The sequence below is a fragment of the Psittacula echo genome (genome assembly GCF_963264785.1).
Source record: "Psittacula echo genome assembly, chromosome: 16".
Lineage (NCBI taxonomy): Eukaryota > Metazoa > Chordata > Aves > Psittaciformes > Psittacidae > Psittacula > Psittacula echo.
In genome coordinates this window covers 8,038,662-8,054,673 of record NC_137752.1, presented here as the reverse complement: position 1 = coordinate 8,054,673, position 16,012 = coordinate 8,038,662, and the positions used below count along the sequence as shown (strand labels likewise).

The 16,012-nt window shown below is 50.4% G+C and overlaps 1 protein-coding gene across 1 annotated transcript in view; it reads right to left on the bottom strand.

The window, feature by feature from the left end:
* The window catches only part of ASTN2 (astrotactin 2), a gene marked incomplete at its 5' end in the record, with an annotated part of 331,301 nt that overhangs the window by 276,122 nt on the left and 39,167 nt on the right, over nt 1–16,012 (bottom strand). The window contains one exon of the mRNA XM_080630379.1: nt 2,160–2,347. Coding sequence (XP_080486505.1) covers nt 2,160–2,347 — 188 coding nt within the window. The remainder of the gene's footprint in view (nt 1–2,159; nt 2,348–16,012) is intronic.

Genomic DNA, 16,012 nt, shown 5'->3' with positions numbered 1-16,012 from the left:
GCGACTCAGATGAAGTATTTCACTCAAGAAACAAAGACTTTCACCCCATTCTACTTCAGCTACAGAACTCCATATGGTCATGGGGGAGAGGATCCAACAAAGCACACATTTATCTTGTGTTAGTAACTCAGAACTTGGCTCGGGTCCGCTCGGTTTCACTCGAAAAGTTAATGAATCTTCAGAAGAAACCCGGGCAAGGTTTCAAGTCTGTGCTGCAATCCTGACCCAGGGAAGAAACACGGAGCTTCTGCCTCCCCCAGCGCACGTGTGCAGCCCAGACCGCATCCCAGACCCATATCCCTGCTTGCCACCTTGGCTTCCATTGCAAGGAGTATCAGGATTGATAAAGGGAGTCTACTTGTGGCTGTTCCCCTCCTGCCTTTCCCTCGCTAATGCACAAGGGCAGGAAACACTCAGGGCAGGAGTTAACTCTCACAACAAAGCCATGGATGCTCCTATGCTGGGAGATGTGGCAAAACATCTTCACCAGCTAACCCAGGAGGACAGTGCACAGACACTGCTGCTGTGACATGCACAGAGATGCCTTCAGCTCTCCTCCACCAGCATCGCTGCTCCTGTGCTCCACAGTGAAGAGGATGGAGGCTCTGGGCTAGAATCTCTCTAAGAAACCTTCTCCAAAGCATCAATCCATTACAATCATCACGTTGCTTTCTTAGAAAGAGCAGCTTCAGCAAGGTCTGGGGACCAGGACTGAATCGATCCCTACCAAAGAAAATCTGCATTTCAAAGCAATTGCAGTTATCCCATAGCCAGGCTCTCCCCACAGCCATGGGCTACTTCCCCATGGCTCAGGATTGCCCACAACAGCCAAACAACCCCGTCCTCACACCAGGAATCAAGGTTTTCACACCCCAGACTTGGTGTTTGCCACCTTCATTCCTTGCTCTGTCTCTCACTTACTATTTCAGGCTCATTGTACATCAGTTTTACCCTTTCCTCCCCAGTATTCCATTACATTGACATTATTATTAGGATGCAAAAACATTCCCTATCCAACCAAACAAGCTGCAGTCCCTGATTCCTATCCTTTCTGCCATCCTGCTATCATACTGCATCTTATCTTGCCCAGCAGCCTTAATGCAAAGCCTCTCTCCTGCTGCCATGTACTCAGTGCCCAACCTAAAGCCCCACTGCCAAGGGCTAAGACACTCAAGAAGAAATCAGATTTAAGCTGTACAAGCCAAACAGACACTTGTCCAAAAGGAAAAACAAAGGCAGTGCACAGCCACCACCTCTGCTCCTTCTCCCAACAGAAGGACAGAAGCCATGGAGATGACACACAGGTACCAAGAGAACCTGTTCAGATTCACCTTTTGCAGAGGGTGGCTGCAATGGGATGCCCAATCCTACAGAAGAATTTCCTTGGTTAAACAGATGACCTGCATCTACACAGGATCTGCAAGCCTAACTTCTCTATTTATTTTATTGACAGGACAGCTTATCCCAATGGCAGTTAAGGGATGATACATTTAGTCCCATTTCACAGATGGATTCCTCTAAAGCACAGAGGAATGACAGACCGAATCCAAATACATCACCACCTCGTAACGTACTCATAACCATATGAACCATTTCAACCATCTCATAACATACTGAAATAAGCATTTTATAAGGCAACAGAGCACATACATGATCTATGAGTAAATGGTCATAAACACCTGAAATGGAGATATTCAAAACATCTGAACCATCATTTTACTTTCAGGTCAAGCTCATCCTTTGCAAGAGAAGGATCATGCTACAGCCCATATTCACCTGACAGGTAAAATTCAGCTTCAGAAAGAAATGACCAAGCCCAAAATCTTGCCTTTACATACACCTAAAGGCACAACCAAGCGGAAATACTGCCCTGACCCACCTCCCCAGTTGCCAGCAGTGATGGAACCACCACAAGCTTCCTCATCACCTTCCCCACAGCTTCTTCTCTAGTCCGTTGTCTCGCTTCATTATGAAAAGACCAACCACTCTTTTTTCCCCAGCCCATTCAAACACATCTCTTCCTCTCCGAAGGCCCAGCCAAGATGGGACATGGCCATTTGCAAACCAAACTCATCACCCTGCTCCTTCTCACTGCCTTCCCATCACATCCCGGTTACCAACCACCATCCCCTCCGATGCCATTGGCAGCTTTCACTCACCATGACCGAGATATGCAGAATGTGCAGCTGCTCCTCCACGATCTCAGAAGGCTCCTGCAGGCTCGGGGGGGTGGCCCTGGAGAGCTGCTCAGCGCTGCTCATGGAGACATGGAAGTAGAGGGTGCCGTTCTCCAGCCACTGCTGCTTCCAGTGCACCAGCGAGATGTCAGCCACGGTGCCCGACATCTCTGCAGGGACAAACGTAATATCACACAATCAGCCAGGAAGGAAAAGACCTTTAAGATCATCAAATCCAACCATAACCCCATGTTCATGCAACAGAGGATCAGTTTTCTCCATGATGCCAAAACAGTGTTCTTAGTGGTCCTGGAAATCAGAACTTTTGAGTCTTAGCCCTCGTACTGCTTCTGATCTACAGGATGAGCTTAAGCATCACTTTTTGGCCTCTGCTTGTTATTTCCCCCCATATAATATGAACATCAACACTTGGCTTCCTTAATAAAAAGAGGCGACAAAGTGCCTTGTGATTTCCAGATGAGAAAGGCAGCTACAGTACACAACTGCATGAGGTGTCTTTAACCTCCTATAGGAAAAAGGCTGGAAGAAGCTCCTGGAGATCTGCAGCCAAGCCCAAGGGAGGTTTGCTGCTTGGCACATTGAAGACACTTGGTGTCAGGCAAGCCAAAACACAGACATCATTCTTCTTCTGGCATTTACAAGTGAAACCTTCTTCCAGGTCGTGATGTAGCACTGCAGCTGTATTTAACAGGGACATTCCCAGCACAGAGTAATGAGCACCAGTGAGAAAAGGTGACCACCTTGACCAATATCTATTGACCTGGAGAAAGACCTTCAGCCTGGAGAAGAGAAGCTGCGTGGAGACCTCAGAGCAGCTTCCAGTGTCTGAAGGGGGGCTACAAGGATGCCAGAGAGGGACTCTTCATCAGGGACTGTAGTGATAGGACAAGGGGTGATGGGTTCAAACTGAAACAAGGGAAGTTCAGGTTGGAGTATAAGGCAGAAGCTCTTCCCTGTGAGGGTGCTGAGGTGCTGGTTGCCCAGAGGAGCTGTGGCTGCCCCATCCCTGGCAGTGTTCAAGGCCAGGTTGGACACAGGGGCTTGGAGCAAGCTGCTCTAGTGGAAGGTGTCCCTGCCCATGGCAGGGGTTGGAAATGGATGAGCTTTAAGTCCTTTCCAACTCAAACCATTCTATAATTCTATGACCTTGGGGTTGCACATCTATCCATCTTCTCCTGCAGCCTCCTGTTAATTTGACATCCCACCCAATCCTGATTCGCAGCATAAGCACCCTGGGAGCTGGAATTACAGCATCCTGGCACACACATCCACTGCAGCAGCTTCCCCTGACCTAGGGCACCGCATGAGTAATTAGGGGTGAGGGAACCCCAAAAGCCATCCCCAGACCCACAGCCTCCAGCACGGCCAGAGCCAGCGGCTCCATCCTCAGCTGCAGCTCCCGCCTTGGCCAGGCAGCAGCAGACGCAGGCAGGAGCGCTGACAGCTCCAGAGCTGCCCATCAAGGTTTAAACGCATCTCTGCAAAGCACTGCTCTGGCAGTTTGACAGCCAAATCCAAGCCAGGCAAAAAATACCAGCCAGAAAAGAGCCAAAATATTTCTCCTTGCACCACCTCTTTTGTTGTGTTTGTTTTCCCATTTGCAATATAAGCAATGGGAAGCAAGTCAAGGCCTTGTAGTCACCGGGCTCAGCTTTGGTGGGAGAACCAAACTCAACTCCCTCCCTGTTTGGGAAGAGCAAGCAGCTATAATGGACCATGGCTTGCAGCCTGGATGGTGTGCTTGCTCCATAAAGGCTGAGAGCACAAGCTCAGTTCCCCTGGCACCATGGCTGGACCAGACACAAGGTTCTCCTTCACACCTTGGTCATCTGGGGGGACAAGGCTTGTTCCCCTGCGGGCAAAGCAGCCACAGGACAGCATTGATGGCATACTGCATTTCATTTTGCTGAACCTAGCTGGGCAAAAGCACATCCCAGAGGAGATGAAGGAAGGAATAGGCACGGCTGAGGCTGTCCTCACCCCTTTCAGAGCATGAAGCTCCGAGCCTCACTGTTAGAGCAAGACCAGAGGAGGCCATGGAGATGCTGCAAGGGCTGGAGCAGCTCTGCTCTGGAGCCAGGCTGAGAGACCTGGGCTGGGGCAGCCTGGAGAAGAGAAGGCTCCTGAAGGGGAGACCTTAGAGCAGCTCCAGTGCCTAAAGGGGCTCCAGGAAACCTGGAGAGGGGCTTGGGACAAGGGCCTGTAGGGACAGGCCAAGGGGAATGGCTTGAACCTGCCAGAGGGGAGACTGAGATGAGCTCTTAGGCAGAAGCTCTTCCCTGTGAGGGTGCTGAGGCGCTGGCACAGGGTGCCCAGAGAAGCTGTGGCTGCCCCATCCCTGGCAGTGTTCAAGGCCAGGTTGGACACAGGGGCTTGGAGCAAGCTGCTCCAGTGGAAGGGGTCCCTGCCCGTGGCAGGGGTTGGAGCTGGATGAGCTTTAAGGTCCCTTCCAACACAAACCAGGCTGGGATTCCAAGCAGACCCTTGGGTGCTCTGGCTTACGAGCTGCCACGCAGATGCTCCAGACACTTTCCACTTCTACAGACCCACATCCTAACCGAGTTGCTCCTTCAGGAACAACTATCCTTATCACTGAAATCAATACATTTTCCAGCAGCACGCTCCCGCCTTTCCATCATGGATTACATCAGAGTCAACCACCCCTTGCTCACTGAGATATCCCCTGGTCCTGCACGACCCCCTCCTTGCCGCAGAGCCCAGCTGAGAGCAGGTACAAGGTGACACCGTCACTGCCAGCCCCCTGATTCAGCACCTCACTAATTCCACCACTGACATACCTGAGCTGGCTGCAGGGTGACCTGAACCCAATCAGAGAGGGCTGTGCTCATTATCTGCCTCCCCAGCACAGCAGGGTGGTTATCCCCAACCTCTGGGCACATCTGAGCACTCAAAGGTGTAAAGCTAAACAGCTTCTGACCATGCACAAGGTCCATCAAGAGCCCACGCTTGGCTTTAGAGGGGACATGTGAACTCCCCATCATGATCTCTGTCATTGCAATGAGGTCGCTCCTAATAATCCCTTCCCTCCTTTATTATAAATAGCCTTTGGCTGGAGCAAATCAGTAGTGAGAGGTGTTGCTCGCATGCTCTGCCCTGTAAATGAAGCCAGACCTGCAGCTCACACTGCAGGACAGCGGCTTGTACAAGACCTGGCAATGTAATGAAATGAGCCTTGTGCCTCTCACCTCCAAAGAGGCTAAAGCATAAGGTCTTAAAAGAACAAAATGAGAGGAGCATCAGGGCTGCTTAATTGCAGTCATCTTCCCAGCAATACTTCAAAGGTCTGCACTGAAAAACACCTCCTTGTCTAATTAAAATCACAACAAATGCTACTTTTAGGAGCAAAAGCATGAACTCAGCTCTGGGATTGTTATCACAAGCTCTTCCACAGAGGCAAATGGGCCACGGGACAGCACAGAAGCATCAAAAGATAAGATTCTGGTTATGCAAAGCCATCTTAATTCTGATCAGAGGGCCAGTCACCTGTAATAACGGATGATTTACAGGACTGTACACTCATCACAGACATCCCTGCAGCACACCACTCCAAAAGAGCTCAGGACATGAGGTTATAGAGAAGAGACTTGACGCGGATGCCACCAGGATCCCACCTCTACTGGTCCAAAAGACATCACATTAGGGAAGCAGGGAAAAAAACACCTCCAGGGTGAATCTTTCTCCAGATTCTTCCCCTTACACGCACATTTTTTGCATGGGATGGCTCACAGAGAACATTTCTGGGGAGCTCTGAGATACAGGCAATTTTCTGGATTTCAGCCTAGACTGAAGATAAGCCTGTTTCATTTTCAAAAGGTCTCTTCCAAAAGTAGAAACTTCAATTTAACATTCATTTCACCACTTTAAGCAAACCCAGCAGCGAGGCAATCGCTGACAAAAGTTCACTTGCCAAACCCACGTCCCATTTCCCATATACTTATAAATACCTGGATGCTCTCTCATCCCTGCAGCCCGTATTGCGGGAAACCTGCGCCTTCCTTCTCCCACCATGAGCCTTCCATCATGATTTGCTGCTCACAAAACATAGAAAAGCCTTTTCAAGCCCTGTTAACTGCTGAACCCTCCAATATCCAAACACAGGGAAGTTTTTTGGCCTCATATACTTGACATAAATATTATACAGCCTGTGTTTAGCCGGACACACATTGTCACTCCACTATCTACGTCGTAGTTACAGCAGCAATAGCCCGTCCATCAGAAAGGACACAATAGTCTGCAGCAAGATTGCCTGTTATCAGGGCTTTCAAATGCTTTTGAAACAAATTAAGGGCATTCCTGCACCAAAGCAGAATGAGATACAGCCAAGGTTTTAAACGGGCAGCAATAGAAAAGCACTTGTAGTCTATAGCTATTTAAAATCGTGGCATTTAGCAGACGGGGAGTTCTCAGACAGGGTTCAAACACAGCTTCAGGAGTAAAACACCAGGTAAAGCAGCCAAACAGACCTCGAGACAACTGCCATGTCATCTTCCTACCTGCTCAGTGCACCAAACAGAGGGAAAGGGTCAATGAGGGCCCTCCTGCCCCACAGCAGCCAGCCAACCCCCTGCTCTTCATCCAAAGCCCACGGGCAAGCACATTTCTCCATCCTAAAGCACAGCAAAGGACCCAAGGAACCATCTTCTCTCTAGCACAGCCAGAAATGGGCTCTCCAGGCTCACCCTGCCCCACAGCTGTCCCTCATCTCCCATCACACAGCTCAGCTGAGCCCTACCAGCCCTCAGCATCACCTGATGATGGCCTCAATTAGAATAGGGCACATGGAGTTCTTTCTGCTTTCCTGCCCTTCCTCAAGCTCTGAGCCTCTTAAAATTACTATTTCTATGTTTTCCTTGGAAATCAAAAAGCAATCCCAAACAAATCCCTTCCTGGGGCTCCCTGACCTGGGCTCATACCCATCAGAAGGTCACCAACACAGGATAGCAGCAATCACATCAAGTTCGCTTCCACCTGCTTCTCTAATTCCATTTTCCCCTCCGCTGTCGCTACAATCCTTCCATCTAAACATTTCATTGAAGTCTTCAACACGTATTACAATCAAACTTAAAAAGCAAAAAGGGCCTAAATGCATTTGGTTGGGAACCAAGACGATTCCCATAAAAGCAGATTATGCTGACATGATGAATATATAAAATGAAACAGCAGATATTAAAGTTGGAGGATTGTTACTCCAATGCCTTCGGGCTCCTGGCTGCCCTACCCACCTCCTCCCTCCTCTCCATCCCCTCCCACTCTGTTTTACTCAAGGCAGAGATAGCCTTTTCACCTCTCCCTTCTCCCAGGCAGCCTGCCAGGCTAGAAATACCCACTCGCTCCCCCCGACCTTATGCAATGCTTCAACATTCATCAGTTATTCCGGAGGTCGCAGCCCTGCTTTATCTGTCAAGGCATTTCACAAAGTCAAAAGTTTTGTATTTAATTGGCTTGTTCTCACTAATCTACCATGATTATTGTATTTTTATTTCATTCCTGAAGGTCATTATTAATATAAGCCGGTTTACTTATGGCAGTTCATCCCTGTATGGTTATCCAGGCAGGATAACCCCCATGGTTATTCTCATCCCCAGTTAAACAAACCCTCCTCATGCTTCCTCTCCTCTCTGCTCCCCAGTGCTGTTCAGACCTTGGGACCAGCTGGAGACCTTTACTATAAGAACCAAATCCTCACTGTGATGGATGAGAAGCCTGTGAGTAATTTCCAGTTCACGGCTCCAGCTTCCTCCTGCCTTTTTCCTCTTTTCCTCACCACCTGCTTCATCCCAGCAGGACCTGCACCCCGCAGCCAGACTCCATCAGCTCACCTGCACAACTCATCGCCTTAATCTGTTGGCAAAGCTGGAGATCTGTTTAGTGATTACATTTCCTCTTCCAACAAGCTCAGAAACACATTCCCACCATGCACAAAAAGCCAGCACTGGCAACTGTGCACTCTTCTTGTCCCCCCTAATCCTGCGGCCCCATTTCTCCTGCTTTTAGACCAGGGGCTATTGTGAGTTAACGTTCTCCCAAGGCACCAACCTCCGGTGAAGTGTTAGCTTATAGATTCCTCAGTTCTAGCTACCACTTATGCTAATAAACCAAATTTATGCAGAAAGTCATAAACAGAGAGCTCTCCCCAGTGCCCTTGCCAGCACAGGATTGCTCCCTGCGGAATAGATTACCAGGCTCTGTGCAGACTAACTCCAAAACGACTCTAGTAATGGGGCTTCCCCTATGCTCCCCAGGGGACTATTCTGCAGTCAAACAGGCCCTAACAGTTCTAAGGGTTTGGGTCTTTAGGTGGCAATATGGTGGGGATGTTATTCCAATCATTAGCTCAGTTTGCTTTTTTCCTCCCTATTCCCATCTCTTAACATGCTCCTTCCTCTCTACATCTCTTCCACTGCTCCCCCCACAGTGCTCCCTAGGGCAACACACAAACACAGCTGCAGGTCATAAAAAGTAATAGAGAAGCTCAGAAGTTTAAGAAGAGGGAAAAAACGATGACAAGCTGCCTCTGATCATCTCCTTTCCAGGGCCCTGTTTGTGAGGAACATAGCCCTGCACCTGCAGAGCATTCCTGGGGTGCCTACTATGCATGTCCATTGCGATATGGTGTATTTGAGGGATGGTGCTGGATGGAGGAGGGCTTCAGGGAGCCTTGGTCTCAGGGTGGTCCATGGAGCCAGGCTGGGGGACTCTCACTACATCTCTGCCAACAGCATCGTGTGTCTCACATTGAATGGACAAAATGGGACTTGCAATAAAGTGGGTTTGGCTGCTTTTAGGTTTTACCCAAACTGCCTGGAAGGAGATGAGCAAGAAGCCAGGTTTTGGGCATGCTCCTGGGATTGGCCACCTCAAAGACCACATAGATGTGGCAAGAACTGAGCTGCCATCGCATTTCACCATCGAGCTATGAGAGCCATGCCATTGTACCTGCTGTCCCAAGGGTGGCCCTCAGCATCTGCCCAGCTTCATCAGGCACCAAGGCCAACCTTTACATCTCCCTGTCCAACCTCTGACTGGGCTCCAGCCCTCCTGGGGAAGCCTGTGCCATGTGCCATGAACTGGTATTACACTTGCTGGCCCAGTGATGGCACTGGATTTACTCCAGTTAATGTTAGGAACAGTGAACTCAGCCAGGACACTTGGATTCTTCTTGTCCTCCCACCAACCTTATTCATAAACCTGGGTTTTGTTTGGGCTTTTATTTTAAGAGATATTTTAGGTTGATGTAATTATCATGCAACGCAGCAAGAGGTCAGCAGGCTGCAATCATCACACATGCTCCAGGAGAGGAGATGGGGTGACAGAAACAAAGTCAGCCCCATTCAGTCCCTAGTGACAACTTTAAGACAACCAGCTCCTGCCTCTGAAGCCCTCTGCACCATCCCCACGTCCCTTCAGCTTTTCTAATCACAGGTTTTAGGGTCCCTAAATACATCAGTGAGCGGATATCGATTCGCCTGCACTGCCTACAGATCATAACCTGACTCCATTGCACCTTCAAGGAGCTCAGTGCACGCTCCACGCTCTTACAGCTGCTTTGATTGCAATTCAGTCTCTAGTACATTACCCTTATTTATAATGCCAGAGCTTCAGCAGGGCGCCTCAGGCACTCTCAAATTATTACAGGGCCCTTTTGACTTTCAATTCCTTTCCATTCAATTCCATTTTTATTTGTCAGCACCGACTCCCATTGACCAGTGGTGGAAGCCAACCACGCACAGGCAGACAGGGCTGCTGCACGGTAAGCCAGTCCTATAGGAATGACACACATGGAGCTCAACACAACGGGTCATTTTGGTTTGAATGAGAAATGCCAGGTCTGGAAGAGATGGTTTGCAGCCATCATTAAAATAAAAGGTGAAGGAAAGTGACTTTAAGCATTAGAGCCACTCTTGTGTATCCTGCAGAAATGAATCACAGCATCGTCAGGGTTGGATTGGGACCTCTGGAGATCATCCAGTGCAGCCACCTGCCAAGGCTGGGCAGCTCACACAGGAACATGGCCATGGTGGGTTTGGGATGCCTCCCAAATGGAGACTCCACAACCCCCCTGCGCAGCCTGTTCCAGGGCTCTGCTGCCCTCAACATAAAGAAGTTCTTGCTCATGTTGAGGTGACACGTGCTGCATTTTAGTTTATGGCCACTGCTCCTTGTCCTGTCCCTGGGCACCACTGGAATGAGTCTGGCACCATCCTGCTGGCACCCACCTTTGAGATACTGATCTGCATTGATGGGACCCCCTTTCAGGCTGCTGTTCTCCAGATTAACCAGGCCCAGCTCCCGCAATCTCTGCTCATCAGAGAGATGCTCCAGACACCTGAGCATCCCTGTGGCCTCCACTGGCCCCTCTCCAGCAGCTCCTTGTCTTTCTTGTTTGCAAGAGGGATGGGTGTGAATACGGTGTCTTGATGCACAGATTTCGTTGAGCAGCCCCAATCCCACTCCTCAGTTCAGACACGGGAGTTTGCTTTGGAAGTGCTTTGGGGTTCTACTGAAAAGCTCCAGCTTTGCCACTTCACTGGATCATCCAAGAGAGACATGGGGTTTGCTTTTGAAAGAGCACTTGAAGGTGCAAGGGAGAAGAAAGAGCTGACGGTCCATGAGAGCTGCTGCTGTAGAGACATGAGGAATGAAAGCATGAGGAAAGCTGCAGAAATCTGTTCCCCACTTACTCCAGATCCTCAAAACCCAACAAGAGACAGACCTGATAAATGAGGGGGGGAGAAGTCTCTCTGAAAGGCACAAGCACCAGTTTTTGATGGTCCAACTATTAATCCCTGCTAAAGAAATCCATGTCCTTGAGAAGGAAGCCTTTCTGCAGGTAAGGGGCACACACCACCACCAGCCCCAGTCCGTCACTGTTTTAAGGATGGATTAAATCACAGGGTTTCATAGAGACAGGAGGGATCTGCTGCACTGGGGCAGCATCCGGAGCCCTGCAGGGACCTGTCCTGCTTGGGACATCTCTCCATCACTGCCCCAGCCCCGCATGTGACTCCAGCATGTCCCAAAACCACGGCTTGGCTCCTGCAGCACCACCAGAAGCATTAGAGGGTCTATTCCCACCCCACATCCAGGGGAACCACCTTCAAAACCCTTTACTATGCATGTGGGTAAGAAAAAAAGCCCTAATTAATCCTCAAGCCCAAGGTGCCGGTGCCTGGAGTGCCATCACCCGCTGCTGCACATCACTGCCAGCACGGTGACACCAGAGCTTCACTTGGAGCCTGAATGGATCTGAAGGGTCTAATGACACAACCAGAGGCGACTGAGCAAGAGCTGCTGCGTGAGATAACCGCTCACTTGATTTCTTCATAGCAGATGAAGGAGTACAAGGGAGGCAGACGTGAAGGCAGGGGTAAGGCAGAGTGCATCACCTGTACTGGCAGCACATGGTCCTCGAGTGCTGGCACATGGAGAAGGGACCAGGTGGGTTCTGCTGATAGTTTAACCCAAGCCCCACATTAAAAGAGAGGTGCTCAGCTAAGCCCAGCTGCCTGCATCCCTCCTGCTTGCCTTCCCTTAACACAGGCGCTTGCAGTGGAGGTGATGCCTTTTCCCAGGACAGCCAGCGCCACCTCCAACACTGATCCTATGGAAGCAAAACGGCTCCAAGAGCCATCGTGGCACTAGATAAGGCTTGTGCAAAGAGAAAACCATTTCACTTGGGGAAAACTGCCCCTACAGCCTCTACCCTGTGCAGTGACAGCGGCGGCTGCAACTTTCTCTTTGAGTTTCTACAGGCATTGAGGGCTGGGAACAGAGCAGGGCAGAGGCACAGTGGGGTGCGCACCAAAAGGCAGGGGACCATTGTCACACCAACAAAGGGACACACCAAGCAGTGGGGACCGCGCTTGTTTCCCCTGCAAGCTACAGCAGGAGCAGAAGGGCAAGGTGACCTATTCAGGTGACTCAAAGAGCACTGCAATCCAGGCAGGCTTCACAACAAGGCAGTGTTATGTTCATTTCAGAGCATCCACAGCATACGCTGGGGACTGAGTGAGCAGATGGCACCGGCCTCAAGGGGTGAGCATGGCTCCGAGCTTGATTCCAAGTAACCAAGTGCTTTATAACCTCTCTGCGTTTTCAAATGTCTCTCTTTGGGAGTCATACCTCTTAAAATGATAACGTAGTGTGATCGCTCAGGGCACTGCTCAAGCTGCGAAGTGATGTTTCTAGAATGGTTCCTCCATGGATCTCCCCTCCTAAGAAGCTCTTTGAGCACTGAGCGGTCCCAGTAGAAGCTCCCTATGGACCATGGAGGGATGGGCAGAGGAAGAGGAGGAAGTGGGGAAGGAGAGAGGAGGTCTTGCTGCTTTCTAAAGAGACAAACACCAGGATGGTTCCACCTCTTGAGAGATGGATGTTCTTTCCCAAGGAGAAGGAACCAGCAGGGCAAAAGGGAGGAGCTGGATGCTGGATGGAAAAAAAACAGGTAATGGATAATGTGGGCTCTTCAGCTCACCTGGAGCATCAGGAGGGTGCATCGAAAGCAAAGTAGCCTGAAAATTGTGGGTATATCCTTGCCCAAAAAGGCAAAAATATCCGTTACCAGTAATGACCATTTGTTCCATGTGCACTGTGATGAGGCTTCTACACTAACAGGGTCCCTTCCCTTGCTGCCAAGGCAGACATCCGCAGTGCTTAGAAAGGATTAAGGGTCTTCTTTCTTATCTAGGAGAGGTTTTGAGTGCTCGCTCCCTGGAAAGCCTCCAGAAACTCCATGGTACCCAAGATACCGCTCCAAATACCCACGTTCTGTCTTGGTTACTCACAAACCCCACATTCAGCTTTTACTTAACAGGAACGAGTTCTTGCAACTGCACAGAATATTCACTTCTCTCCAAGAGAGTTACACCTTAACCCAGGAGCCACCTTGCTCCTGGATTTACCTACCCCAGCACCCAGAGGGATGCCATCAGCCCAGGACACACCAATAGTTGGCCAAGTACCATCAGGTTTCACAGAATGGTTTGGGTTGGAAAGGACCTTAAAGCTCACCCAGTTCCAACCCCTGCCACGGGCAGGGACACCTTCCACTAGAGCAGGTTGCTCCAAGCCCCTGTGTCCAACCTGGCCTATAGGAAAGGAGAGAAGTACAGCAAGGGCTATGTAAAAGCAACCTGCTGCTCCGCAGGGATGCCATCCTGGGGTACCAGACCCCCTTGAGCAGGACAGACAACCCGGGCAGCCTCAGCCCTGCACCATGAGGCTATGAGCCATCAGGTTGCCAGAAACAAATGGGTTCACTAAGACATAGCTGTGAAAATCCTCATCTGTCTCTGGACTGACTGGCACTGAAATGAGCTGGACTCGAAGCAGCTGACCTGAGAGCACAGAGAAGTCACTGGAAAGTGGCATCATAAGATGAGGAGACATGAAAATCCAAACTGATGCAAGAAACCGAATTTATCAGGGCTTCTCAGAGCCTGTGGGTGAAATAATTTCCCCTCATTTAAAAGTGGGGAAGGCAAAAGAGAAGCAAAGCAATTTGTCAGATCAGAAGTGACAAAGTGGCAGAACCAAAGCTGCCGTGTCCTCACAAGCACCATCACAAAGAGAGTCTCTTTCCCAGCAGCATGCTAGCTGTGCCTTGCCACAAGTGCTCCGCATGCTGAAATAAGGGATCAATCCTGGGCCACCAGAACACCCTGACATTGCCAGGGATGGTGGCCAGGTCCTACAACACCCTGTTACCATGCCGGGGTGCCAGCCCTTGTGCAAGAGTCAGGGAAAAGCCTATGATGGTCCCTGGGTGTGATGCCGTGTGGATGCCAGGCACAGGTTCCAGCCCTCTCCAGCTCTGGTGGAAGCAAAAGCCCACCAGTGCCACATCTCTGCAACCAGATTCACTGTCACTGCAGCTCTAACCCAGCTTGGAAGAACCTTTGACAACCCACAGGGTCCCACTTCTTCCCCTGCCAGGTCGCCTAGTGTTCTCCACCAGTGGAAATGCTTCCTGAGGCTCTTTCTGTCCCTTATCCTTCCCACCCATCATTAACAACAGGATACCACCCAGTTCCAAGCCCTTCATCATTATCTTCCCCTCCCCATCAATTTCAGATCAGACTTTTGACAAGGGCCTGTAGGGACAGGCCAAGGGGAATGGCTTTAACCTGCCAGAGGGGAGACTGAGATGAGCTCTTAGGCAGAAGCTCTTCCCTGTGAGGGTGCTGAGGCGCTGGCACAGGGTGCCCAGAGAAGCTGTGGCTGCCCCATCCCTGGCAGTGTTCAAGGCCAGGTTGGACACAGGGGCTTGGAGCAAGATGCTCCAGTGGAAGGTGTCCCTGCCCGTGGCAGGGGGTTGGAACTCAAGAGCTTTACGGTCATTCCAACCTAAACCATTCTATGAACCCATGTCCTCATTAACACTGGTGCTAATCATCCCCACACCATTAGATCCAAAAGCAGCATGATTTCATGGTTGTACCCCCTGGCAGAGTCTCGGGGAAAGCTCTACTACCACTGCCCAAAAAGAACCACCTACACTGAGACAGAAGAGACATGGAGACACCCTTGATCTGCATAGACAAAGGTCATGGGAAAGAGGCAGAGGGGGATGAATCCTTGCAGCCTCATTAGAGCCAAAGAAACAGTTTCTGCAAATAATTGATTTCTAAATTTATCCCCTAATTAAATAGGTTCCCTGGATGAATCTGCATGCAAGCTGCAAGGCGATGATTTAGCACCTGGCTTCCTACGGGAACGCATCAACACGTTTGCAAATCGTCTCTCTCCCAGATTCAAAGGCAGGGTGATCATCTCCCCACGCCAGCACGCCCAGAGCAGACAGGGATGGGTCCCTCCTGCTGCCTGGAGCTTCCAGCAATCAAAGCTCCCCTCTGTGACAGGTTCATCAGTGCTGCAGGCAGGGCAGAAGGATGTTTGTCACCCGTCTTGTCACAGCTCCCTGTGCTCCAACCCTCCACGGAGCAGAGCAGAGCAGCCATCAGGACCAGAGCGTGCAGCTCGCACCCTGCCTAAACCAGAGGCCAGCCCAAGGGGATTTTGGCAGGCAGCAGCTCTAAAACCATGGCAGAACTGGAAATGCCCTGCTTAAACTCTGCACGTAGCGACGGCAAGAATGAGAAACATTATCTCCAAAACACGCTACATCCTACATCAATTCCACGGCTGTTCCTGTCTAGTGGCTTTGACTTTTTCCTACAGACACCATCAGCTAATAAAACCTCAAGAGACAGATCTGGGGATAAAACCAGGCTACAAGCTCTGCTAAAATTAAACACATTTATCACCCTTGCGCGAGAGCTCCTTTTGGAAACCAGAGAGCCCTGTTACTCTCAGACAAGCATCAAAGGACTCTGGACGCGAGAGCTCCACGCTAGGTTGAAAAGGCGATGGTGCCGAGCAGCCCCGCTGTGTTACAGCCCACACTAATTGAATCCTGCTGCCCAGGATGGAAAGTGTGGGGCCCTCAGCCTGTCCCTACACAGTGCTGGTGGCTCAAAGCTCTCCCCTCCCAAGAAGAGAGGCACTTGCCTACACTTACACACCATCCTCTGCCTGTCAGCCCCATCAACGCCTTTCATCTCCTCCTCTTTCCTCCCTGACAACTTTTCACCCCCCAAGATCATTCATGCACCAAGCATATGGGGCCCACCTTCCTTCAGGGTTTTGGTGTTGAGGCTTTGGGATCTACAGGCACAGATCATTCTTCCTGATGCCCCACACATTCAGGTTCCTGCTCCTGGCACATAATGCTTTCAAGGATAAGCCATAAGTGCGGCCTTCTTGGTGCCCATCGCTACCACACTGGGCAGAAA